The sequence below is a fragment of the Orycteropus afer genome, unplaced genomic scaffold, assembly GCF_000298275.1.
Source record: "Orycteropus afer afer isolate SDZICR_OR568_19922 unplaced genomic scaffold, OryAfe1.0 scaffold00052, whole genome shotgun sequence".
Classification (NCBI taxonomy): Eukaryota; Metazoa; Chordata; class Mammalia; order Tubulidentata; family Orycteropodidae; genus Orycteropus; species Orycteropus afer.
Genome location: NW_006921639.1, coordinates 10722417 through 10749147, shown reverse-complemented (window position 1 = coordinate 10749147; position 26731 = coordinate 10722417). Strand labels below are relative to the sequence as shown.

At 51.9% G+C, this 26731-nt stretch overlaps 1 protein-coding gene across 1 annotated transcript in view; it reads left to right on the top strand.

Annotated features, from left to right (window-relative positions):
* Nucleotides 1–19068: 19068 nt before the first annotated feature.
* ZMIZ1 (zinc finger MIZ-type containing 1) overlaps nt 19069–26731 on the top strand; it is a 122836-nt gene continuing 115173 nt past the window's right edge. Inside the window, exon 1 of the mRNA XM_007938645.2 lies at nt 19069–19128. Coding sequence (XP_007936836.1) covers nt 19069–19128 — 60 coding nt within the window. The remainder of the gene's footprint in view (nt 19129–26731) is intronic.

Here is a 26731-nt window from a genome sequence, read left to right as displayed (position 1 = left end):
GGCTGGCTGAACCCCCTTTATCCTTCAGGTACCCCAGTGGTATGGAAACCAGGGCTGGCCCTCTGGCATGGACACAAGCAAACATAGCCACCTCCCTCTGAGAAGGCAGCCCCGTCCAGTCCCTCCATATCATCCAGAGACAGTTGGGAGAGTTGCTGAGGGCCTTGGTTCTAGGATAGCGGTTCTAGGGTAGGGCCATCAGATAAGCCCAGTCCAGCCCTAACTCCAAGGAATCCCTGAGTGGCACAAACAGTTGAGGGCTCAACCACTAACTGTAAGGTTGGCATTTCACATCTACCCAGAAGCATCTTGGAAGAAAGACCTGGCAATCTGCTTCTGAAAACTCCACCATAGAAAACCCTGTGGAGCACCCATACTCTGACACGTGCGGTTGCCGTGAGTCGGCAACTGTGGTTTGGTTTTTTGAGCCCCAACTACAATTTCAGTCTTGTTCCTAACCCCAACCCTGCACCCAACTTCAACCCCAGCATCCTAGCTTTGTCCTCTTAGACACATTTCCAGCTGCCCTCACACCCCAAGCTTTGGATCAAGCTGTTACCTCGGCCCACGTGCCCTTTCCCTGCCGCCTGTTCATCACCAAACCCAGACCCTGTCCACTTCATGATTTAAATGAGGAAACCAAGAGAGAGGATCTAATTTGCCCAAGGTCATGGGAGAGTCAGGGGCAGCATTCCAAGGAGACTGAGCCTTTGGTTCTCCACTGACACAGAGGCTGGTGACAGATGGCCTGGGAGAGCAGTTTGAAAGGCGATGGCACAAGAAGGGGCTCGGAGGCTGACCCAGCCCAGGGGTTCCTTCTAGCTCTGCTTCTTCCCAACCCAGTGGCTTTAGGTGGGCATTTCTCTTCTGAGCTGTAGTTTCTCTGTGAAAATGGGACATCCCTGTGACCCTGCCCACAAATGGAATATGAGCCCCTGCGGAGATAGGCAAAAGCTCTGGTAGCACCGTGCCTAAAGCATTTGACTGCTAACCAGAAAGTTGGTGGTTCAAACCCTCCAAGGAAGGACGACTGGGCAATCTACTTCCATAAAGATTTACAGCTTCAGAAACCTAGTAGGGGTTGCTATGAGTTGGAATGGACTCCATGGCAGTGGGTTTGGTTTGGTTTGGTTTGGCGGAGACAGGCAGTGAGGCATCAAGCTCAGTGGATGTAGTGGGTACTTGATGGCACTGTTGTGGCTGTGCCCTCCTGCTAAGAGTGAGGTGCTGAGAGGAAGGCAGGCACAGGCAGGAGAAGCCTAGTACCTTCTGGACAGAGGAAACCCACGGGGCTCCCCAGTAGTCACCTGCCAACCAGGTGCAATCAAATCCTAGGGGCCATTTCCAAAAGCCCCCAGAGAGGCTTCCCAGAGAGGCCAGGGCAGAGCCCAGGAATCAGTGTGTTTGCAGCTCTCTAAGTCCAAAAGCAGCCCTTGCCTGTCTGCTTCCTGAATCCCAGGGGCCCGGCCAGCCTACCTCAGGTCTCGGCCCTGTGCCTTCAGCCTGGCTGGCAGAATTCCCTCCCCTGTGGTTGTGGCTCTAGGATTGTGACCCCTTTCTGACCTGTCTTCCTTGGCCCTGTCCTGCAGTTGCAGCCTCAGACCAACCCTGGGCCTTGTGCTCACCCTTTCCTCGTCATCCCTCTCATCCTTCCTGTTCACCCCAAAGCCCATACCCCAACAGCTTCACCCTCAACATTGACCTCTCCTGACTCAGCCACTGAGTGTCCCGGACCCGCCTCCCAGCCACCACCATGATCTCCACCCGGCTCCCCACCCGCAGGCCGAGGTCGGCTGCTGGGCAAGGCTGTCATTTTCCCTGCCGGGGATTATAGGTTTGTGGCTGACAAGTCTGAGTTGGAGGAGGAGGAGCTGGGACTCAGCCTGGTGCCAGGCGAGGGAGACACCCCTCACAGGGAAGGGCAGTGTGCATGGTGCTGTTTGGGCCTGGAGGGAGATTCCCAAACCTGATGTTACCCAAACTGTGCACCCGTGTGTGTGTATGTGTGTGTGTACATGTGTCTGCATTTGTGTGGTTGTGTGCGTGTGTGCATGTGTGTGTGTGTGAGAGAGAGAGAGAGAGAATCCTTTTTCTAAAAATAATGCATTGCGCCTTTCCTGAGGGTCAAGAGATCTTAATTTAATCCTTCCACCATTCCTGGGGGCAAGCACTGCCCATTTTCTAGATTAAAAAAAGCTAAAACTCAGAAAAGGCAACAGACTGGCCTTAGGTCACACAGCAGGCTAGGGTAGAGCCAAAACTGGTCTTGCCCACATCCCTCTGCCCCTGCCCTCAATGGCCGCCCAGTGTAGTGGCCCCGTCTTCCCATTGTCTTTGCCCTCCTCTCACCCTCAGGGGTGGGGAGCTGCTTAGCAGGCCATCACAGACCATCTAAAGGCCTGGTACTGGGTACACACTGGGCTTCACATGGCTGCCCTGTGCAGTTGGTGAAGCCACCATCCATGGCTGACTGCTGGGGAAGGTTCTTCCAGTTGAGGTTTGGGGGAAGAGATCCTATGCCCCATCCCTGCTCTCCAGTCACACCACCAACCACAGGCTGGACTTGGAGGGGACAATGTGAGCTGAACTCTGGCCCTTGGTGTGCAGAGGCCAGAAACAGTTCCAGTGGTTCATCTCTGTTAGAATTGGAATGAGACTAAACACTACCTTCCCATTACCCTCTGAGTCCCAGGGACAGGGCCTGAGAACCCCTAGTTGAGGCTTCCAGGCAGGATTTGAGGAGCCTCTGCTGTGCTTTGAGAGACACAGTGCAGTGGTTCCAAACACAGACACAGCAGTCAGGCCTCCCCTGTTCAGATCCATGACCAAGTCACAGAGCCTCTTGGAGCCTCATCTTTAAGGGTCATTGTGATGATTAAATGAGATCAACCTAAAACACTTAGCATAGCACAAGGCACGTGGTGAGTGTTCAGTAATTGCATGCTATCCGTCTCCTTCTTGGTTCTGTAGGTGTTAAAGGCAGGCCCTGCACTCCACCCATCTGAGCTGGGGAGCCGGGGGGGGGGGGTTGGCCCATATGGGCCATCAGGAGGTGGAACCAGCAGGAGAGACAGATAGCCTGGGCCTGATGTTTCTCAGGACTGGCCACCTGGGTGTGAGCTGCCCAGCCTGCTGGCAGTCAAAGGGCCTCAACAGAACTGGCCGCAGGTGGCCTGGCCACCACGGCCTGTTTGAGACCCCAAAAGCAGGAAGTGTGAGGGAGCCAAGGCCAGGTGGAGGCCTGTCTGTTCTTGGGAATTCATGACATGTCTGCCTGTCCCCAGCACCTCGATAAGAAAGATTTGTGGATGAGATTTGCAATTCTGTCTTCTCTGAAGGTTATAAATCAGCTGCACACATGCCCTGGGTGCAACACAGGCCTGTGGCACCTGCACACACTCACATGCTCACACATTTGCACACCCACTCACACACTCATGCACATACTCACACACCTGCTACCCACTATCGAGTCAATGCCAACTCAGCAACCCTATAGGATGGAGTAGAACTGCACCATAGGGTTTCCAAGGCTATGAACCTTTATAGAAGCAGACTGCCTCATCTTTCTCCCTCGGTACAACTGGTGAGTTCAAACCATGGACCTTTTGGTTTGCAACCCAGTGCTTTAACCACTGTGCCACCAGAGCTCACATGCCAGAGATGCAAGCCTGACATTCCCCCAGGGCAGGAGAAGGTGTTTCCAGGGAACTGAGCTCTATGAAGGGAAAATCCCAGGTCCCCAACTGCTGCCTGGCCTCCCAGAATCCCAGAACCATCCAGAATCAGGACTCATGGCTGGAAGGCAGGACAGTCCAGTGGTTGGAGAAACAGTACATCATGTGGGTTATGAGTGTGAGCGCTTACAAAGCTCTGTGCCTCAGTTTCCCCATCTGAGAAATGATGCTAGTTATGGTATGTACTTCATAGGGCTGTTGTTGTTGTTGTTGTTATGTGCCGTCAAGTCGGACCTGACTCATAGTGACCCCTCCTTGGGTTTCTGAGGCAGTATCACTATGGAAGTAGATTGCCCAACCTTCCTTCTGAGGAGTGTCTGGTGGGTTTGAACCACCAGCCTCCTGGCTAGCAGTCAAGTGCCTTAGGTGCTATGCTACCAGAGCTCCCACTTCATAGGGTAGTTGAGAATAAAATAAGTTGAAATATGTTGAGTGCTTGAAATAGCATAAGCACATAGGAAGAGCTGAGGAAGTTTTGACTATTGTTGTTGTTGTTGTTGTCATTATTATCATCATCATCATTAATTAAGCATCCACTTTGGTTTTAAAGTCAGACCAGGGCTTGAATCCCAGGTCTGCTTCTTGGAAGCTGTGCAGACTTGGACATACTAGTGAACCTCTCTGCCCCCAGTTACTCATCTGTAAAATGGGCTATTACCACCTACTTCATAGGATGTCTATGAGATCTAAGGAGACCAGCTTATAAAGGATGCACTGTCAGGCCCCAGGAGTGTCAGCCAGTGTTGGAGCCTCCAGGTGGCTCTGCTCCTTCGCTGTTCTTCCTGGGAGAGGGCGGTGTGCAGGATGTTTAGATGAGAGGAGGAGGTTCTGAGGAGGGGAGCAGGGAGTTTCTTGGAACCTGTCTTCCCTTTCACTAGAGGAATAAACCTCTAGCCTGAGCATCTCCCTCTCCCCATTCTCTTTCCACCCCCTTCTGATGTAGGGTGTGAGAACAGGACTTAGAGGCTGGCAGGTGTGACTCACACTCTGCCACTCTCTGGGTGGCCTTGAGCATGTCACTTAACCCCTCAGTTTCCTCCACTGGGGATAATTGCGCCTGCTCCCCTGGCCGCTGGAGAGCCAGTTAAATGAGTTAATGTATGTGGAGCACTCAGCGAAGCTCCGGCTGCATGAGTGCTCTGCAGATGCATTCAGGCCCCTCTCTGCCTCTTCTCATCTCTCCCACTCACCCCCTCCCGCCCTCCTCCCTCCTTCTATGATGCCCACAAATTACATCTTTCTAGGAGCTGCTGAAAGATTTCTCGCTGGGAAGGTGGGCTCTAAAATCCACCAGGCAAACCTACAGGGAAGGAGATGGCTGCAGAATTCAAACTGGTTCTGTTCTGATCCAGCTCCCCCACGCTGGCCACACGAGAGCGACGTGCACAGTCCACCAGCCGTCCATCCCTGCCTCTTCCTGCCTTTCTAGGGTCCTTGGGTGCTGTCAGAGGCAGGCTTACTTTCCAAGCTGGTCGTCGTATTTTTTTTACCTGCTCAGCCATAAAGTCCCAGGAGGCAGAGATCTGGGGATGAGTAGCTGCTCATACGTGTGCAGGGAGAGAGACAGAGACCAGTGCCTGTAAGTTTCACAGAGCCAACATTTCCACACCTCTCCCAGCCTGCTCGCTGTCCCGGTACAGCTGACAAGACCTTGGCCGTGGGTGATGGCTGGAGCATCCTGGGCCCAACCCTGGCCTCCTGTCAAAACTTTGGAGGGCCAACTCTCTGTTCCCAGGGAAACCAGTGTGTTCCCTGGAAAGGAAACCACTGCACTTTGGCTCTTGAGAAACCCCCCACTCCCCCAAAAGTGGGTTCCCTCCAAAACAGATTCTCCCTGACACTGTTGAATCAGCAGCATCCTGCCTCCTCCCAGAGCCTGCTGAAATGATAGAAAATGAAATCTGCCCCTGACCTTGTCTTTTCACCTCTTTTTTAAACATTCCGCTATAGCACAAGGACATGTTTTGTTTCTTCTTATTTATCTTCCTCCCATGCCAGCTGGGGCTCTAAGTCTTTCTCTCTTGTTGACTGCAGCCAGAAAAGGAAGGACTTTCACGTCCTTCTTTTTTTTTCCCCTTTTCGTTCAGCTGTCAGCAAAAATAAAACAAGCAGGTTTATATTTGGAAAGCAGAGGGTCTCAGCTACCAGATTGCCATGTCCAGGGTAGGTCACAACCTTGCTACACCCTCCTTCTACAATGACAATGGCTTGAAATTTGATCCCCAGATTTGCAGAGAGAGAGCAGGCTGGAGAGGGAGGTTTTGGGAACAGCTCTGTCTTTACTCACACTGACTTTTAAACGCCATTGGAGGACCCTGGGTGATTCTTCAGTGGGCTGACAACACTGGGCCTTGGGAGAGATGATGTTAGAAAAGATTTCCCAGAACAAGCCTGGAACAGCCAGGGCTTGGACAGGTAGGGAATGTACATATCTCTTCTCCTGTGGGAGGAGGCGGGGAGCTGGGGAGCTCACCGCAAGGCTCCTGGGACCCAGGGAGACACATAGGGTACTTTTAGGAGACAAAATGAACCAGGGAAGAGGGGAGAGAGCTATGTGGCCAGTCTTTACCTTCTGATCCCTGGATGCTTCCAGGGATATAGTAGAGAGGAAAAGAAGGACATGAAGAGGCCTTAGGAGGCTGGGTGGTCTGAGCAATTTGCATTTCACTAACCTGAAGGTTGACAGTTTGAGCCCACCCAGTGTCATCGGGAAAGGCCAGGCGTAAAGATTACAGCCAAGAAAACCCTATGGAGTAGTTCTGTTCTGTAAGGCATGAAGTCACTGTGAGTGGATATCAACCAATGGCAACAGGTTAGATTTTGGTTTAAAGAGGCCTTGTCCAAAACCCAGAGATGCCTTTCCCCCTCTTTAGGGCCTTGGTCTACCTGTCTGAACCTTGGCCTTCATTCCCCACCTGCACCCCCTCCCACCGCCTCACTGCCAGGCCCCCAACCCTCAGATCTATGCATGGTCCACATTGCCAAGGGCCACTTTGGTTTTGGTGATCTGAGCAGTTAATTTTTCACCCAGAAATGACTCTGTTCCATAAGCAATGTTATACAAATTCTGTTCCTGTCCCTGTACTTCCATCTGGAGGGGGAAGGAGGAGCAATAAGACAAGACTGGGTTTTCCACCATCCTCAGCAGACTCCAGCTTGCAGGCAGCGTGTGTGCCATGGGTGGTGTGGAGCCTGTCCATCCAACAGAAGACCTGGCCATAGAGAAAGCAAATAGTTTCCAAAGAAGTATCTTGGTGAAGTCTCAAGCCATTTCCAGCCCATTCTGGATTTCTGGCGGATCTTTCTGGGTGATTCCTGAAACTCTCTGTCAGATCTTGCTATTAGCATGTGGCTCTCAGAGTGTAGAGTAAACTAACGAATTACAGCATGATTACACAGCACATAATTAACTTTGTAATTAATATGCAACTGCCACTTAAGCTAAAACACTGCTTATAGAGACGTACGGCAATAGTAAATCACAGGTCAGAAATAGCACTTTGGAATTTTCAAAAGAATAAACGTAAGCAGGGAATCACTTTAAGGCAGCAGAGCAAGTTAATTAAAAAGCCGATGAATTGTAAGCGTCCTGGTTTCTCCTGTAAGAAAGACCCTGATGCCACCCAGCCAGGCAGACTGGTCAGGCCTGGTTAAAAGGGCATTGAGCACGTGCCTTTATTTCTAAAGAAGATAGGCCTTCCTGCCCACACCCCTGTCCCAGCTACATTGCCCCTGCTGTGTACCAAACACACCTCCTCCAGCAAGCCTGTGAGGTTGCACTAGACCACCCTAAGTGGCTATGTGGGGGGCACTGCCAGCTGATTGATTGGTACATTGACTGCCATCACCTGGATTTTAAGCTGTAAGTCAAGGTTGGCATCTTTCTTTTTTAAAAATTCGTTCTTCCCCAGTCTCCTGCCAGAGCATTTAAGCTAGATGATGCCTTAGAACTCATCTCAACCAGCCCCCGTTTTACCAAGACCAGAGTAGAGGGGCAGGGTGCAGAAGCACTGGGTAGTATGGGAAATCTGGATCTTCTTCCTCCTCCCCATTCCAGCCCCTGCACCAGATCAGGCTGTGTGGACGCTGCCAGTGTAGCTATGTGATTAATTAGGTGGGGCCTTCCTAGTGAGTCAGACCCAGGTTCTAATCCAGTAACCCCAATGTGACCTTGGGCAAGTTTACCTAATCTCTGTGGACATCGGTTTCCTCATCTGTAAAGTGTGAGCATGATGCCTGCCTCACTGGGTTGATGTGAGACTTAGGTGAGATACGCAAGGGCTCCCTCAATGCTAAGTGCCTTCTGCAGCCCCAGAGGTTCAAGAGAAGTAAGTGACCTCGGTCAGCCTAACCTTCAGGGTCTGAGAAAACTGGGGCCCAGGCAGGTCAACTGATGTGTCCACAGTGAGCTGAGGGTATCCCCCCAACCCCTGCCTCAGAACAGGAGCCCCCGGGGCTCGTACAGCCTTGTCAGCCCCTGGCACACAACAACGTTAGCAAATGTTTGACCTGAAGGTTCTCCTTCAGGAATCCACTGTCTGCAGCGCGGCTTTCCCGGTCCTCAGCACAGTGCCAAGACTGGGTTAGTGGCTAGATGCTGAGCTTCAAAGTCTGACAGATCTGGGTTCAAATCCCAGCTTTGCTACTTTCTGGCTATGTGATCTTCGGCAAATTCCTTCATCTGTTTTCAGCCTTAACTTTCCCATCTGTTGGTGCTAGTCATTTTGCCTTTGGCTGTTTGGTTGTAAATGTAATTGCCATAAAATGCCAAGTATGGTGCCTGACAATAGTAGGTGTTTGATGAGTGATGCAAGCATTGTCTCATTATTATAAATAATCATGAACTGAGATTCCAGAGTGGCTGTGGGAGGGGTACCCTCCCCAATGGCATCAGGCTGCCTGGGCCACCTCACTCTGTATATACTGGGGCCAGGGCAGTCCTCCTTTTGGAGTTCATTGCTTGGGCAAGGTTTGGGAGGGGTCAGTCTCTGGAGCTGACCTAGTCTCTGCCACAAGTAGCTTATGTGACTCTGGCATTTGTCCTACCAGGAAGTGGTCTGGGTCCCTCTCCTTACTTGGGCCTGCCTTGCTGGGAGAGGTTCCTGGCTAGTTGGGTCTATCTGAGGTAGAACTGGCTTTCATGGAACTAGACATTATACTAGATCCAGAATCCAGGCACCGGTCTTCAAGGGTGGCCAGTTTCAGGTTGTGGCACAGATGCTCCATGGCTTCTCTTCCAGGAGACATTTCCATTTCTCCCCTCCGGTCTCCATAGCCCCTACCCTGCATGGCACCCTTCTCCCAGTCTCCCAGCATAGCCCTTCATCTTCCTCTGCCTTGTTCCTCTTCTTCCTCTCCACTCCCCGACCCTTTCTGTGACTGTACACCTGAGGTCAAGATTCCTCAAAGGTAGATCCAGGGAAAAAAAATTTAATAGGATGTAAAAATCTGTTGAGTGATGAAAGTGTTTTATGAACCAATAAGTAGACTGTTTTTGTGGGTGGCACAAACAGTTAAGCACCCAGCTACTAACAGAAAAGTTAGCAGTTCAAAGCCACCCAGTGGCACCTTGGAAGAAAGGCCTGGCCATCAGCTCTCAAAAGGTCACAGCCATCAAAACCCTATACAGGATAGTTCTCTACACACATGGGGTCACCATAAATCAGAACGGAGTCCATGGCCATTAGTTAGGTTTTTGGTTTAACAATAGGACAAGCTTGATCTTTAAGACCCTCCTCTTGTAATTGTGCCTTGATAATCTCCAGAGGACAGACTAGACAGTCTGCTTCCATGTGTCTGAACATGGAATCCTTTGTCCTGGGAGCATCTCACAGGACTTGGTTTCCATGGAGCAAACAGCTGGCTACACCACCTGGGCCATCCCAGCCACCTTCCTCCTGCCCAGAACAGTGGCCTCCCCTCTGGTCTCCCAGCCTCCATTCAGAGACACTGCCTGGTCTGTTCAGCCTCCACATGGGTGTCCTAGCAGCAAACCCTATACCAGGCCCAGGCTCTGTGCTAAGGCAGTGAAGGAAATGAGACTTAACCCCAGCCTGGAAAAGCAGTGTTCAGCTCACTGAGCCCAAAGTTCGACCCCTTCCAAGCCTTCCTTCTAGAACTTTCTGTGACTGGCCTTTGCCAGTGGAACAGAGCTCCCCCAGCTCCTCAACCTGGCCTTCTGGCTGAGGCCATGAGGCCCTTCCTTCTCTCTCCAGCATCACCTGCCCCCAATGTCCAAGGCCTCATGGGGCCATTCCTAGAGACACCTGTGCAGGAGGGAGGGGAACGGGCAGGGCCTACTTCACCCCTCCATCCAGAGAACTCCCCTTTTCATTGTTTTATGAATTGAGCATCTGCAGAAGATTTTGTTGATAGCTTAAAAGATACCCGAACAGCTCTAGTGTCCAGCGTGGTAATGTTGGCTTCTGGCCATGTAGATGTGACCCAAGGTACTAGCTCCTCTTTTGGCCTCAGTTCCCTCACAAGTGGGATGGAGATGATAAGGGCCCAGGCCCCTTATAAAAAGCCATGCTCCCATGGCACTTGCCTCATGCCCAGGGCTGTGCTCAGTGTTATATCCACTGAGTTACCAGGCACAGCTATGTGATGTTATTACTTCTGTCATACAGATGGGGACCCTGAGGCATGTAGCATGTGAGCACTTTGCCACAGGTCATAGAAGCTACCAAGTAGCAAGGCAGGATCGAACCCAGGAAGCCTGGTGTCTTTAACCACGAAACTGCACTGCCCATCTGTGATGGGGTGGTATGAGGGTCAAATAAGGTTTGTCGCAAAAGTACTTTGTGAACAGTAAAGTGCCTGCATTGAGTGCCAAGCCAGGTCGTACTTGTGAAGCACTGGTTGTGAATGTTTGTTCCTGTCAGCTCTCAGCAGGCAGGGAGTGTGTTTTCAGGTTGCCTGTGGGATGCCCAGCTTGTTTTGTGAGGGTTCCATAGGATGGAGTATGGTGGACAGAGGGAGCCCACACTCACAGCCTTGAAAAAAGGAGCTCAGTCACCCAAGCAGACACACTCCCAGAGACTCCCTGTACACAGCCGAGCTGCCAGGCAGCATGATGAGCACCAGGCCTGCCTGACTCAGACCACACACCTCAGGCCTTCTGGGAAGAGAGGGGTCTGTGGAGTCAATGGACCAGCTTCACTCCAGCTGGGCCCTCTGACCCAAGGATGTTGAAAATCTCTGCATGGAGCCATGGGGACCACACTAGACCTCTGCAGCAGGAACCACAGATGCCTCCCAGAGGGCGTGGAGCCCCCTGACACAGACACTGGGTCCCATCTCTACTCCCTGCCTGCCTCCTTTCTGAGATCTCCCAGGAAGGCCCCTGTCTAAGCTGTCTGCAGTGGACATGGTTAGGGGCGGAGAGAGGGCTTCAGCTCAGAACAGCTGAGGAGGCCAGGCTGGAACTTCTGAGGCCTGGGACTGGGTCATGCCCCCCTACCCCACCGTCTGTCCTGCAGTGGAGCCGCTTTCTCTATCCCACCCCTGCTCTAGGCCTCAGTTTCCTCATCTGTAAACATTAGGAGGGTCCAGTTGCAGTGGAGTTGATTCTAACTCATGGCAACCCCATGTATGCAGAGTAGAATTAGTGCATAGGGCTTTCAAGGCTGTGACTGTCCAGAAGCAGATTACCAGGCCTTCCTTCCAAGGCACCTCTGGTTGAGTTTGAACTGGCAACCTTGCAATTAGTAGTAGTCAAACATTTAACCATTTGTACCACCCAAGGTCTCCAAATGTTAGGATTTTAAAAGAAAAAAAAAAAAAAACTCATTGCTGTTGAGTTGATTAAACTTATAGTGACCCTTCCGAGGAAGTACCTCTACGGAAATAGATTACCCAGTCTTCCGTCCAAGGAGTGGCTGGTGGGTTTGAACTGCCAGCCTTCTGGTTAGCAGTCAAATGCCTTAGGCACTACACCACCAGAGCTCCCTGAGCAAATCCCCAGATCCTTCTAGATCTAAGCCATGAGCACTCTGTTCTACCATTTGCTCAAACTAATGTTTTCTTTCTAATTCCTCTGTTTTCCTAATTTTTTATTTATTTTGAGAAAAAAAAAATTAATCTCATTTTATACTGAAAGTTCATGGTTACTAACTAAAGGAGACCAAAACAAAACAAAACAAAACTCACTGCCATCAAGTCGGAAATGACTCATAGCGACCCCACCTTGGGTTTCCAAGGCGGTATCATTATGGAAGTAGATTGCCCAACCTTCCTTCCAAGGAGCGGCTGGTGGGTTTGAACTACCTTCTGGTTAGCAGTCAAGTCCCTTAGGCACTACACTACCAGAGCTCCCAACTAAAGGAGAAGACACACCAAAACTAAACCAAACCCAGTGCCATCAAGTCGATTCTGACTCATAGTGACCCCCATTGGGTTTCCGAGGCAGTAAATCTTTATGGGAGTAGATTGCCCTGTCTTCCTTCCACAGAGTGGCTGGTGGGTTTGGACTGCCAACCTTCTGGTTAGTAGTTAAATGCCTTAGGCACTGAGCCACCAGAGCTCCTTAAAGGGGAAGGCACAGTCAGTCCAAGCACAGGCTGGGGAGATACAGCTGTTGTCCTGGCTCATCACACCCTCCTTAAGTGACATGGGTAGAAATTACTCGCTCCCCTGAACCTTGATTTCCTCAACTGCAAAATGAGATAATACTTGCCCACAGGCTGCTGTGAGGATGTGATGTGAGGCTGATTGCAGTGTGGCTGGCTCACTGAGTGGCCCATCCATGGGACTCTCAACTTGAAGAGAGCCCGTCTCCAACTCAGTTTAGTGCAGGAGGCACAAGGTCAGGAATCAGTAAATCTGCATGTGGGTCTCTGCTCACCATGACTAGGTCGTAGCCTCAAGCAAAATCCCTCTCCAATGTGGTCCTCAGTTCACCCTCTTGCAAAGACGGGGATGCCAGAAGTTTTCGTGTTGTGCATCAGTGCCAAGTGGTTAAGAATGGCTAGGCGGAAGGGTATGTGGAAGATTGACCAGGCATGTGTTCAGTCAGTGGGAAGAGTGTGGCAAGTGATTAGCCGTGCCTGCCATGGGTACGGGAGGTGAGGTTGGCATCTTGGACACCACAGCCCTGCCATCCTTGGACAGGTGGTCCTTAAGGAATCATCCCTCTCTGCCTGGCTCTCCCTAGTGCATACCATGATTCTGCCTCTGTCTGGACGTCCTGCACAATGCCAGGTGGGTCAGTTTGGAGCTTAGGGAATAAGATGGGGGAGAGGACAGTGGAGAACACCTCCTTGTCCCTAGAGTTAGAGCCATAGAAACATCTGCAGGAATATTTACAGCCTTCTAGAAGGCACCATCTGGTGGCAGGGGCCTGTCTCCATCTCCAGCTTCATCCTACCCCACATCCTCTGAGGTCCATTGGGTAACTGTGTTCTCTCCTCCACTTCATGGTATTGGGGTATTTGGAAACACAGACATAAACACTACTGTCCTGGGGAAGGCTTGTGGCCTGGGCCCAGCACTAGACAGCGCCAAGGAGGCCTCTAACTCCTCATTTCTGCTCTGTTCTCAGCCCTCCAGGACAATGACAGTACCCTTCCTCACACTCTAGCTGAGGAAGAACTGCCACATTCCCATGGAGAGTGTAATGCAGGACAAGATCATGAGTTTGTAATCAGACCTAAATTCAAACCTTGCCTTGAACTTCAGGAGTGTGACCTTGAGCAAGTCATTTGGCATTGGGCCTCTCTGGGCCTTTGTCTCTTCATCTGTAGTATAGTAGTAGTGTTCTGAGGCCTAAGTAATATAAAGAGAATAGCTAGTGTCAGGCACATATAGGTTCAATAGTTACTCGCTTTCTCCTTTCACTCTGAGGCACAGCCATGGGGTTGAGAGAAAACCCAAGAGGCCTTGTCCAGGGCTCCATCTGGCCCTTCTTAGATTTGGGGGGGAAGAGAAATTGTCAGAGAAAGTTCATGATGAGATTAGGGATTTGGAGTGTGGCCAGAGGATGGCAAGAGAGTTTGGTCTCAAGAGCATGGCCTGGGCATGTTAAAGCGCCATGTGCCCCAGAGGGATGAGCATCCCAGTGCAGCTGAGGTGTCCAACTCAAGACCGTGGGCTTGCACCTGTCCCTCGGGGCAGCATTGACCCATGTTCTCTCCACTAGGTTATTGCTCCATCTGGGTTAACTCTTGTGTCTCAGAACAGGTTGTCAAGCACAGCTGTGTGGGGCCATCCTTCAGGGAGTCCCATTCTGGAATGCCAAGGCTGTATCATGTTGTCCCATTAGCCAGCATAGATAGTATAGACAAGGGTGGGTGTTGGAGAGCAATGGAATTAGGTCTTAGGGAGAAGTGTATCTAGCCTTCTAGGAGCCTTGAGTGCCTGTGGCTGGGCAGGCTGGGGCTACTACAATGACCAGGAATGGGAGACTCCCCTGCTGTGTGACCACAGGCAGGTGTTGCACCTCTTCTCTGAGCTTCTGCCCATTGACTGTTAAGACAAGGAAGGCATCAGACTCAATCATGCTTCCTTAACCTCAGTCACTTTCATCCCTCCCAGACCCTGTTCAAAATATTTCTTTAAAACCACTTAGATCTGCCATTGCTACCTAAATTAAACTCATCCATTAGCTCACCAGTGATAGAATACCTCACTATGTAAAAGGTAACGGGAACCCCACTGGATGATCAGAGTCTCTCTCAGTCCTGGGATCATCTGATTAGGGCTGGGTCACTAGCTGTTGTCCCTCTGGGTTGAGTGCCCACCCTTAATGGCCACCCCTCCACTTGTCTGTCTGTCCATCCAATGAACATGACTGAGTGCCTGCTGGATACCAAGCCCTGGGCTAAGGTCCAGGGCTCCAGAGCTGAAAGATATCCCAGCTGACAGGAGAGGTGAATGCAAAGACACACCAGTGGTGAGAGTATGTGACAGGGACACTGAGGGGACAGAGTGGGGGTCAACAACTCTACTGAAGAAAATCAGGAAAGAGCGTAGCATTTGAGCCATGTTTTGATGGATGAGAGGGGCCAGGCACCTGGGCTGAGGGCCCGTCGGAAGTGAAGGTATTACATTGTGATCTTCAGAACGTGGTTCAAGAAGCAGGAAGACATGGCATGTGCCTGGGAATGGTGGGGGGTGGGGGCAAGAGGGGCCCTGCCTACATGGCACACACAGGGTTGTCTGATGAACTTGGGGCCCCAGACACCTGCCCCTCTAGGAGTCAGACCTGGCAAGGGAGCTGGCCAGGATAGGTCCCTGGACCCCAGCTTTCATGCAGAGCAAGCTGCAAGCAGGTCCCAAGCCTGCTGGCCTTGGCGATGTCTCCAAGCACCACCTCTGCTCTGCAGGCTGTAGGTGCAGGCCCCCAGCCCCCACTGCCAGCATTGCTCGCCCCAGGGGACCCAAGATGCAGATGTGCGTGGTGATTGAATCATTTCTGCACACCACTGCTCACACAGCTCCCCCGGGGACCCCGCCACTTGCCTGTGCAAGCTGTCATGAGGTGTGTGTGCTCGAGTGCATCTGTGCCAGCCCTCAAGTATGTGCACGGACCTGCTCTCAGTGATGAGCACATACGTATGTGAATGTGCACATACATGTTGTATGCGAATGTGTGGTTTGGCCTCCTGAGTGAAAAATAAAATACACTGTTAGTGAGCACAGCTGATGTTGACCTGCCAACTGAGGGAGAGCTGCCTCCAGGAATCGACATCTCATGGGGCTGCTAAGAGCCTCCCATACCCCATGTGCAGGGGCACCTCATCAAGGCCCATCTGCTTCCCCCAACTTTCCAGAACATCAGAGATGCTCTCTCCTGGCTGCCTTGTCAGCCTAGAGATGACCCAAGGCCCTGCTTAGATTGAATTCCACTCCAGCTCACCCTGGCCACCCTTCAAGACTTGGGCAAGTCTATCCCCTCTCTAGGCCTCTTGCTGCCATCCAGCCACATGATGCTCAGGGCTGGGTAGTCCTCAAAGGCCTTTGGGCTCTTAGTGTTTTCATCTCTGAGCAGCCCTATGTGCACAACAGCAGCTAACTTGTCTTAAGCTCATCTGCTGAGCTAGGCACCACCACTAGTAGTGGCCTCAGTCAGTGCTGTGCTAGTGATGAGAGGTGCTAAGCTCCAGCCTTCAAAGCTCACCTGGAAGTCTGGAAAGCTGGACCAACGTAGGTGTCACTATCTAAGAATTTACACACACGAAATGAAGGCAAGCCGAGCATAAGGCACAAGAACATCAGAGAACATAAGGCCCAAGGAAAGGTGTGTGGCTGAGACAAGGGCAGCGACTGTGGTCTCGGGCTGTCCTGGAAGCACAGCTCTCCCAAGTGTCCTGGACTTACAGGCTCCTGTGGTCCTGCCAAGGGACTGGCTTTGCAGTTTCAAAGCTGAGTGCTCTACCCTTGTCAGATGGAGTTTTCTAGACATCTAGAGCTTCTAACACAGAAGTCCTAAGATGCCAAAGCTTGAAGGGCTGCCAAAGGCCAGCTAGCCCTTCATTTTACAGATGGGGAAACTGAGGTCTGGAGAGGACAAGCTTCTTGCCCTATTCACAGAGCATGGGGGTGTCAGAGCAGGGGCTGGCCCTAACCAGGGTCCCTCCAGGCTCTCAGGTTGAGAGAGAGACCCTGGGCAATGGCGGGTGCTGGAGCTTCATGACCACGGAGGAATTGTAAGGACTTGTAAGGCTTAATGGAGTCCAAGAGGCGGTAGGCTGCAAGCTGAGCCCAGGTGGGCACTCTCGTGGTGGAGGGCGACCTCTGCCGGCCACTGAGCACTCGCCAGTTTCGTGCACCAGGCAGGGAGGCCAGTGGTGCTAGGATTGCCTTGGAAGCAAGTAGACGGGCTCAGATAAGCGGGGTGGGACCAGAGGGGCATCTCTTGTGCCTAGGTACAGCCTGGGGCAAGGACTGCAAGGAGGCTCTGACCTCCAGTTTAGAGGAGTGCAGAGAATAGCACGTTAGAAAGGCACAGGTTTGAATTTCAGCTCACCAGCTTCCTCACTGGGTAACTTACACAAAGTCACTTCATCTCTGATCCTTTTGAAGATTAAATTAGCAATGCAAAGTCCCTGGCCTGCTGCTGGACCAGAGCATGTATGGAACAAGTAGAAAGTCCCCACCTGCCCCTCTCAGACAGTCCCCACCTGTCTCCTGCCTCCTTCACCTCAGCCTTCCTCCCATCCAGCCTGGGACCCTTAGCCTTTGGAGGCTTTGACTTTACTGCCACCAGTGCCATCCATTCTTGGGGTTAATAGTTCCAGTTTCCACCATGGATCTCAGCAGTTTAAAAATGTCACCTTACACACATGCACCTTCTCAATCAGCTGGACACTTTGTTCTTTTATAGATAAAGAAACACATGGCACAATTGTCCATGTAGGGAGGTCTCCAGTTGTCCCAGGCCCGGTGTTCCTTCGTTTCTATAAGGTGGAACCCAGCCCAGGAGAAAAGCCTCCTGGAATCAGAATTCAGCTAGACCACGCTGTGTGAACTCAAACAATTTGCCTCTGGGCCTCGGGTTCCCCAAAACCAGCCTAGGTATTGGGGTGGGTGGGGGGATATCAGAACACCTTTGGCATTGATATTCTGGATTCTTTGACTCCAGAAGCCAGCTCAGTCCAGCTACTGACCTCCAGACAGCATTGCCCATGAGCCAGCATGGAGACAGCCTGAACTTGGACAGATCTGTCTCTCCTTTTGCAGTTTGTTAGGAGACGTTTTCCTAAAGTGAGGCCTGCCTGCAGCTTCCTGCTGTGGCTGCACAGAGCAGAACAGGCTACTACCCCAAGTGGGCTGAGCTTCCCCAGACTCCAGAAGCTGTCTGTCAGTCATTCAACAAGAATTTATCAAGGCCCCATTAGTCTTTGCCCCCAAGACAAAATGCCCATCCTGGGAAAAGTTACTAACTACTTAAACATAGAGCCTGGTGAGACCACCTGATGATGCCCTCCTCCATCACCATCCTGTTCTACCAAGGGGGAAGAAAGCCCCAGAAAACCAGATACCTGCTCCAAGCCCCTCCTGGTTGGAGAGACCAACCCAGGAGCTCACTGGAGTGGTGGGAGAAAGAGGACCCTAGAGAGACAGCCCCAGAGCCCCTGTGTGCCTGTTTCTAGACCTCAGGGCACTTAGGCTCATCAACAGTGCCCCCTGCTGGCTGCTCAGGCCCTTTGTCCTGGCTGGCTGTGCTCACCTTTACGGGGGTTCATCCTGCACAGGCCTGGAGTTTCTTTGTACTTCCATTCAGGGCCCTCAGCCAGAAGCTGAGCTGACCCAAGACTGTTGAATGGGTTCCTTCAGCTCAGAATCTCTCTCCAGGGCCATCTGGGGAACTGCATTCCCTTAATGGGCCCCTGGCAGTCAGTGTTCTCCCATGCCCAGGCTGGGGGCTGGACCTTCACAGCCGCTGGGTACCCATGTGGTGCCTGGGTCCCCTCGCCTCAGGTGGGGTCTGGCACCTGGCATCCTGGTAGGCAGTAGCATAGTTCACCCCCCACCCTGAGCCCGCCAACCTCCCTTCTTCCCCCACTGTGGTTTGCCCCTCACCGCCAAGGGCCCTCTTCCTATGGTGCTGGCCGGGGTCTGTACACATGAATTGAAAAGGAGAAATAAGAAGCCCCTGCTAGGAGGACTTTCTGGGGTAGGTGAGGAGAGTAACACCTCCCCACTGCCTTCTCACCCTACACGCCTGCAACACTAAAGCAACCCCCAATAAGAGGGCCCTGTACTTACATGTGTACACGAATTTGGGTTGTAATGGGAAAGCCAGGATTCTGGAGCTGACTTCTACCCAATCAACTATGACTTCTCTGAGCCTCAGTTATCCTTATTTGTAAAGTGGGGATATAATAATAACAGTGTCTGTGCCCAGTGCCTGGATTAGCACCTGATTCATAAGAGCTCAACAAACACTCACCTACTAGGGGATGTTGAGTGCATCCAGGCTTGGATCCAGAGTTCCTTAAACATAAGAAATGGTTGCTTTTTAATCTCATATGCACTCTAACTCAAGCCCTGGAGCTGGCATAGTATAGGTGTTTAGAAGTATTTCCTGGGTGAGTGGAAGCAGGCAGGGATAGGCAGGTGGAGAATAAAGATGTTTGGGTGGATACAGCTTGCCTGAGAAGTTCCTTTTCCAGTATAGGCCTGCCTGGGGCAGCAGCCACCATCACTCAAACAGGCCCTAAAACCTTCTGGGGTCATTGGGCCAGAATGTCTATGCTGGGGCTGGAGGGTGGCTCGGAGGCACAGGTTGGCAGTCCTGACCTGACCCCAGTGACATTCTCTCTCCTCTTTTTTTCACAGGCTGGACAACGTTCATGGCTCTCGGGTAGAACCCAGTGAAACGGCCAGAATGAATTCTATGGACAGGCATATCCAGCAGACCAACGACCGACTACAGTGCATCAAGCAGGTGGGTGAGGGGCCAGCTGATAAGGCGGGAAGAGACATGAGGTGCAGGCCTGCTCTGTTTCTGTAGCAGGGCATCGTTGGGGGCTGGGAGGAGGTAGTGGGCATAGGCTGGCTGTCTGACGACTCACCTAGTGAGACTGCTATTGGCACGGACAAGCCTAACATGGGAGCCACACACACCTGGGTTTGAAGCTCACTCTATGTCATTGCAAGGAGCTCTAGTGGTGCAGTGCCTAAGACATTTGACTACTAACCAGAAGGTTTGTGATTTAAACCCACCAGAAAGGAACACTGGGCATAAAGATTTACCACCTTGGAAATCCAATAGGGGTTGGTATGAGTCGGAATCAACTCAAGGGCAGTGGGTTTGGGTGTTTTGGGTTTTTTTTTTGGTCTATACTGTTGCATCCCTTCCCATCATAGCTGTGTGACTTTGGGCCAGTGTCATACCCTCTCTGGGCTCTTGTGTGCTCTGGGCTGTCATGAGGATGCAACAAAATGCTTTCCCTGGCATAAACCCCTACTTCTGCCCCAGCTATTTGCTAAAGAAGACACAGGGATGAAAAATCCTAAGAAATTTGGTCACCTTACAGAAAAAGAAACTGAGGCACGGAGAGGGGAAGCTGAAGACACACAGCCCAAGACTCAGGCCTAACAGTGCTGGGAGGGCCTGGTCCCTGAGGAGAGCATGTTCCCCATCCTGCAGAAGGCTCACACCAAGCCTAAGAAGTGATTAGTTTGGAGTGTAGAAAACCTTTGCAGTGGACTCAGCAGCCCCGACTTGAAGATGTTGTTGTCAGGTGCCATTGAGTTGGCTTTGACTCATAGTGACCCTATGCACAGTAGAATGAAACGCTCCCGGTTCTGCGCCATCCTCACAATACTTGCTATTCTTGAGCGTATCATTGCAGCCACCATGTCAATCCATCTTGTTGAAGGTCTTCCCCTTTTTTGCTGACCCTCCACTTTACCAAGCGTGATATCCTTCTCCAGGGAATGGTCCCTTCTGACAACATGACCAAAGTAGGTGAGATGAAATCTAGACATTCTCGCTTCCAAGGAGCATTCTGGCTGCATTTCTTCCAGGACAGATTTGCTAAAAGATGGATTGAGCCCAATGGTGGCCGGGGATGGTGCACCCACCCTCTGGGCTCAGCCTCCAGCAGCCCAGCACAGATTGTTGTTGCTGCCTCTGGCTCATGGCAACCCGTGTACAACAAAACAATGCCTAGTCCCACATCATCCTCCTGATTGGTTGCAGATCATTCTGTTGCCATTGTAGGGTTTTCATTAGCTGATTTTTGGAAGTAGATCACCAGGCCTTTCTTCCTGGTCTATCTTAGTCTGGACAGTCCACTGAACCTGTTCAGTGTCATAGCAACACTCCTTCAGTGGCAGATGGTTGGTGGCTGCATATGAGGTCCATTGTCCAGGAATTAAACCTTGGTCTCCCACATGGAAGATGTACCACCACTGTTGCCCAGCACAGACTAGGGAATGCCATCTTGCTCTAGGGAGGAGTGGATGGGGTAGAAGGGGCATAGACTTTGGAATCAGATAGACCTGGACCCACACCCTCACTCTTCCATGTACCCCACAGTGGGATCCAAAGCCAGTCATTTCTTTTTTCTGAACCTCAATGCCAGACATATAGAATGGGGCCAATCAGGCCCCCCTTGTGGGATGCTGGGAGGATATTGTAGATGAAGAACATAGCAGGTGACCTGCCAAGGGCAGCAGGCGCTGTTGTTCTCAGACACAAGAGGGTGCTGGGGCCAGGGCTTGTAGCTTAAGTGGACTTAGAGGAAGCTCACTACTGAGCCAGGGCAGGCTGCTTGTATGGCCCCCCGGTCAGGCGCGACTCAGGCTAGCCTCAGGGCCCAGCCCCACTCAGCCTTCCCTCCCCTCGACCCAGACAGAGCCTCAGCAAGGTGCCCACTGGGTGGAATGGAGGCTGTTCTACGGGAATGAGGGATGTATGTCCTCTCATTAGCATCAAGCAGAGAAATCTCGGTGCTCTCTCGGGGTCTAAAGAGAGGAAATTGAAGACGACTTGTTACAGATTGAACCCAGCCCAACAGTTCTCCCCGATGCCAATTACGCCTCTGCTCACCATCATGGAATAGAAACCAGACTATACGCCTCCTCCCCTCCTCCCACACCCTCTATCCCTCCTCCTCATCCTGGGTTCTATGCCGCCTCCCAGCTTTGCCTTTGACCCAGTTTCTCCCACCTGCCCCCATTTCCATCAGCTGGCAGTGACCCCCGCCCCCAGCAATACATCCCTGCCGGCCTGTGTCCCTGGCACTGAGCTCCTTCCAAGACCCTCTCACAGATTTACTTTTCTCCCCATGCCAGCTCTGCAGCACCAGGAGTCAGGATTCCCTTCACTCCTGGCCAGGCAGCCTTCGGTCCACCCCTGGGTCCTGCCCAAGACCAGCCACCTCACAGCCTGGCTCATATAGCAAACCTAAATGCCTATTAGCCACTTACTGGCTACATGGTCTTGATTAAGTTGTTCCTTCCCCTGGTTCCTCTGTAGAATGGACGTCATAATGCATATTTAGCCAGTGAAGGCTGGAAATCCCGGAAAGCCAAGGGCAGTCTCAGCTGGCCTCCCTAAGCCAGCCCCCACACACATTTGTGCACACACATGCACGTGCACACGTACACACATGCCACGTCAGGCATGATTGAGATGGGGTGGGCCCAGGGCAGACAGTGGAGCGTTTGTGAGCAGGAGCAGACTGTTCCCATACCCCCATCTTCCAGAGCTCCCTTGACCCTCTGCCTGCACCTCCGGTCAGACACAGCTTGGTGCTGACGGCTGTCTGCTCCACAGCTGCCCCAGAGGGTGACAGCCGCTGGCTGAGGACTGTGGAGTCTCAGGCGCCCGTAACCTAATCAGAAGAGAAAGGCAGCATGTCTGCGTGCTCTGAAGATGACGGATGTGCCGGCTGTGCAGGCCTCTGGCTGGAGCAGCTATGCCTGGGCCGGCAGGCCCTCCCCCACCTGCCCTGGCTCTAGCCATTGCTGGCAGCCACCACCACCACCAGCACCTCCTGCAAGCATCCTGCTGCCCATCTGCCCTGCAGGCCTCTGGCTCAGCTGCCTGCCCCCCTCCTCTGCCTCGTGATATTGGAGAACCTGTGCCCTCTTTCTGCAGCATGCCCAGCTTAGAGGTCAAGGTGTGCTAATCAAGCTAATACCCTGTCCAGCAGCCTCCTCAAACCCAGGTGCCTTTCTGAGCATCTGTCCCAGCCCCATCTCTGAGCACAGGCACTTCCTAGGCACCCCACAGATATCCCTTCTCTTTCTCCTTTGAGCTATAGGCTCTCCCACCAGACTGAGTTCCCTGGGGCAGTAGATATTCTTCCCTAGGTCAGCAAAGTCTAGCATAGTGTCCAGCCCAAGAGTGAGGCCCACATTTGTTGTGGGAGGGTGGAGGAGGAGTGGACTGATAGATTGATAGATTGACAGATAAAGGAATGAATGGATGGGCATATGGATGGGTAGTTAAGTGGTAAGATGGGTGGTTGGTAGTTACAGATGATGGATGGATAAAAGGATGAATGATTGGATGGGTGGGTTGCTGGATAAATTAACTTATGGGTGGATGGGTAGATAGCTAGATGGATGAGTAGATGAATGTGAATGAGTGATAAAGTTTTGAATGGATAAGTGGGTAGGTGGGCAAGTGAATGGATGAAATGATTCTTGTGTGGATGGATGGATGCAAGGATGGATCATTTGGTTCACAGATGAACAGATGGGTGGATAGGTAGATGAATTCATCATTTTAAAGGTTACCAGTCCCCAGTCTGGTCATTGATGTGCCCTGCTCCTGCCCCAACAGACTCAGTGGCCACTGGATGTAGCCCAGATCTTCTGAGGAACTGTGGAGACTGGCAGGCCTTCTGGTGGAGGACAGCGTATTAGTGCCTAATAACAGCCACCATCAGGAGGTCTTTGCCTATTATTCAAAGCTATGTTCCCATCAGCAGACCATCAAAGGACTGCAAATTGTACCTCCCATCCAGCCCTGCCCCCACCCCAAAAGCCAACGGTGAGCCACCCTGAAGTGGACAGAGAGCTGGCTTGCACAGCCAGATGGACCATCCTTTGACAGTTAACTACACACCAGTCATTTCATGTGTCAGCCAGAGAGGAACAGGGAGCCGTTTCTACCCTCACTTGAGGGTAGAACAGCCATAGAATAAATCACAGTAGCAGTCTTTAAGTAAGCACTTCCTTTGTAATGGGAAGGAACTAAGGCATTTGGCTGCTAACCAGAAGGTTGGTGATTCAAACCCACCAGCCACTCCACAAAAGAAAGATGAGGTGGTCTGCTTCCATAAAGATTTACAGCCTTGTAAACCCAATGGGGGTCACTATGAGTCAGAATCAACTTGATGGCAGTGAGTTTGGGTTTCGGTTTATCTTTTTTTATTTGACAAATGTTTTATTTGTATGACAAATGTTGTCTCTAAACTTTGCAACAGCCTTGCAAGCTGTTGCCACCCCCACTTCACAGATGAGGAAACTGAAGTTCAATAGTGTTCTAAGGGCTAGATGATTCAATGTCTGAGATGGGATTTGAACCAGATACATCCTGCACGTTGCCCTGTATCACTCAGGCTCTCTGTGTGCTCCAACCACCTTATGGTTGAAACAAGGAGGCAGAGACACAGAGAGGGCAAAGGACTTGGCCAAGGCCACAGAGAAGCTGAGCGACAGAGCCAGCAAAGGGTGTGCCTCGTGTTCTTTCCACCAATGAGATGCACCCAGAAATTACCACCCAAAGTCCAAGCTGAAGGCCACATGAGCTGGCTGGGGGTGAGGATGGAGGAGCTTGGACGTGGGCAAGGTGCCCTGGATGCTGGGAAGTTATGAAAGTGCTTGGAGACCTTAACAAAACTGAGCCCAGCACCAAGATCCCAGAGCCCCAGGGGCTGGTATGAGGAGTGGAGAGAGCAGAGTGTAGTGGCTGCCTGACCCAGCTAATTGGGTGTAACATCACATAAATAAACGGAACAACTCGGTTAGCAGAGGGAGGCTGCTGGGCAGGGAATTAGCTGGTTTGCACAGCATTCCACCTGGAGCCCAGATGCTGCCCGTGGCCTCAAAGAGGACATGTTTCAGAGTCAGGGCAGGGAGGCAGAGGCCAGGGCCCCTGCAGTCTTCTCAGAAAGGTGGTTTCTAGAAGTTGGAAGCTCCCCCTGTCTTCTGCAAATCCAAGGCTGCGAGCTTCTGTCCTCGTTGAGCTCTGTGGAACCAGGGCTGAGGGCGGCAGCTACAGCTGTGCTTCCTGGGGGCCAGGGGAGCCCCACGTGGGAACACCCCATGTGCCAGGCACTCTGCCAGGTACCAAATAAGCCTAACCTTGTTTAATCCTCACCACGGCCCCACGCCTGAGGTCTTTGTTGCTACTCACTGGCCTTCTTCCTTCCTTTCATCTTTTCCTCTCCTTTTTCTTCCATAGTGGGAGGCTATTCTGATTCATCTCTTCTACTTTCATCCATTTTTAAACCTTAGCCTTGCACAAACACATTGTAGTAATAGTCACTGAGCCCTCAGTGAAAGAAACAAAACTTTCCCCAGAGCAAGCCATGGTCCATTACCCCATTTCACAGATGGGGCAGCTGAAGCTCCAAAAGGTAAAGGGGCCAGCCCAGGTCAGCAGCTAGGAGGTGAAGGCATGTGTCCCCAAACTCCTGCCCCACAGGACGTCCAACAGCCATACACACACACACACACACACACACACCCCTACCTCTTCAGTCCTAGGTCCTGGCAGCACATGCTGCAGGTTGGGATAGAGCTACAGTCCCAGGACAGCTACTGCTCCCCACATCTCTCCCAACACCAAGACCACAGGGGCCTCAGGAAATAGCACCCCCTTTGTCTCTGGCCTACACACCAACCTATGTGATACCCTCTGGGGTTTCCAGATGTGTGCCTTGATCCAAATGCACCATGGCTCTGATCCAAACAAGGAACAATTCTATCCATTTCACGGTTTAGGAAAGTCAAGTCCTGGTTTCACACAGTGAGCTGCAAGCTGAGCAGGATTGCTGCTGGGCCTGAGGTTACAGCTGCCTGAGCAGGGCTCTTACTGTCCGCTGCCCAGGAGGAACATGATGACATACATGGCTCCATTTGGCATGGCAAGGGGCTGCAGTCGGTTGCCCAACCCTCTACCCTTCCCCTGGCACCAGGAGTTACACTGGGGTCTCAGATCTTGAGGTTAGTGATACGGTAAGATGAAGGAAATGCCAAGGGTATAAAATGTAAGGTTGTTGTTGTTGTCATGTGCCATCGAGTTGGCCCCGACTCCAAGCGACCCCTCCTTGGGTTTCCGAGGTGGGGTTGTGCAAATGCAGGGTCAACCTGAGATCTAGTGCCTCCTATAATTTTGCATCCTAGCTACCTCAATCACCTCACCTTTGTCCTGGCTCTGCCTGGAGCCCTGAAATAGATGAAAGTGTCTGCCCTACTTTAATCCCCACTTAGGGGGAGCGTAGAGTATCCTGGGAGCCTAGGGGCATTCAGGTATAGTAGACAGGGCCAGGGTCTTCTATGGGAGTGACACAGAGGAACCAAACTTCCAGCTCCCTTTGGGGGTAGGTGAGTTAATACCATTCCCTCTCCCTGAGGCCAAGCACAGAGACCCCTCTAGGGGCCAATGAGAACTTGTACTCCTCCCTGTAGGAAACCAGGACAAGCTCCCTAAATTACCTGTGCCCTCCCTACCAGTACCCTGCTACATGGGTGCAGTTGTCTGGCCCACCCACCCACCCTGGCATCAGCCACGTGTCCTCATGGCCCTGTGGGTCCCATACCCAGGGCCCAGCTCTGCCTCCCACCTGCTCCATGACTCAGTGCCACTCTGGACTCAGTGCCACTCTCAGCCTAGCATGAGAAGGTATGAACAGGTGTTAAAGAATGAAGGGCTAGACACAGAAGCCACACACACACACCCCATCTGCCTGTGCCCTGCGATCTGAAGGCAAGTCTGTAGGCCCATTCACTAGGCACTAGAATTCAGCCTTTCTTGACTTAGGCTCCTGCCAGCAGCCTGAGACCAGCCAGACTGGGTCCATGTAATCTGGGCCTGGGGAGCCGGGTTCACTGACCACACACACCAGACCACCATATAACAATAACTTGGTTGCATGTACTGTCCCATCTCCAGCTGGGTTTGGCCTCCTGCACTCCATCCTATTGGGCTATGGGAGAACTTGCACTGAAGCCAGACCTGGTGGGAGCCCAGACCTGAGCTTTAATAGTGATAGTGGGAGGCGAAGGAGGGATCTTCTCATCAGGAAGGAATCTCTAGGGTCAGCCTATCCTGGGTCAGCCGTGATGTATGGAAGCCAGATGCCACCCTCTAGAACCCTGCAGATTTCCCATCCCTGCACCATCAACATTTGGAAAACATTTTCATACCTAATATCATTGTCCTTCTCTAGACTTTGGTTTGCCTAGTATTACACTGGGGCTGCTAATCCCCATCCTGCCCAGAGTTGGGATGGGGGCCAGGGAGATGCAGAGGACAGGTGGATGAGAGGGAGTTTGAGAAAGTTCCTTAACCCTAGCCTGCC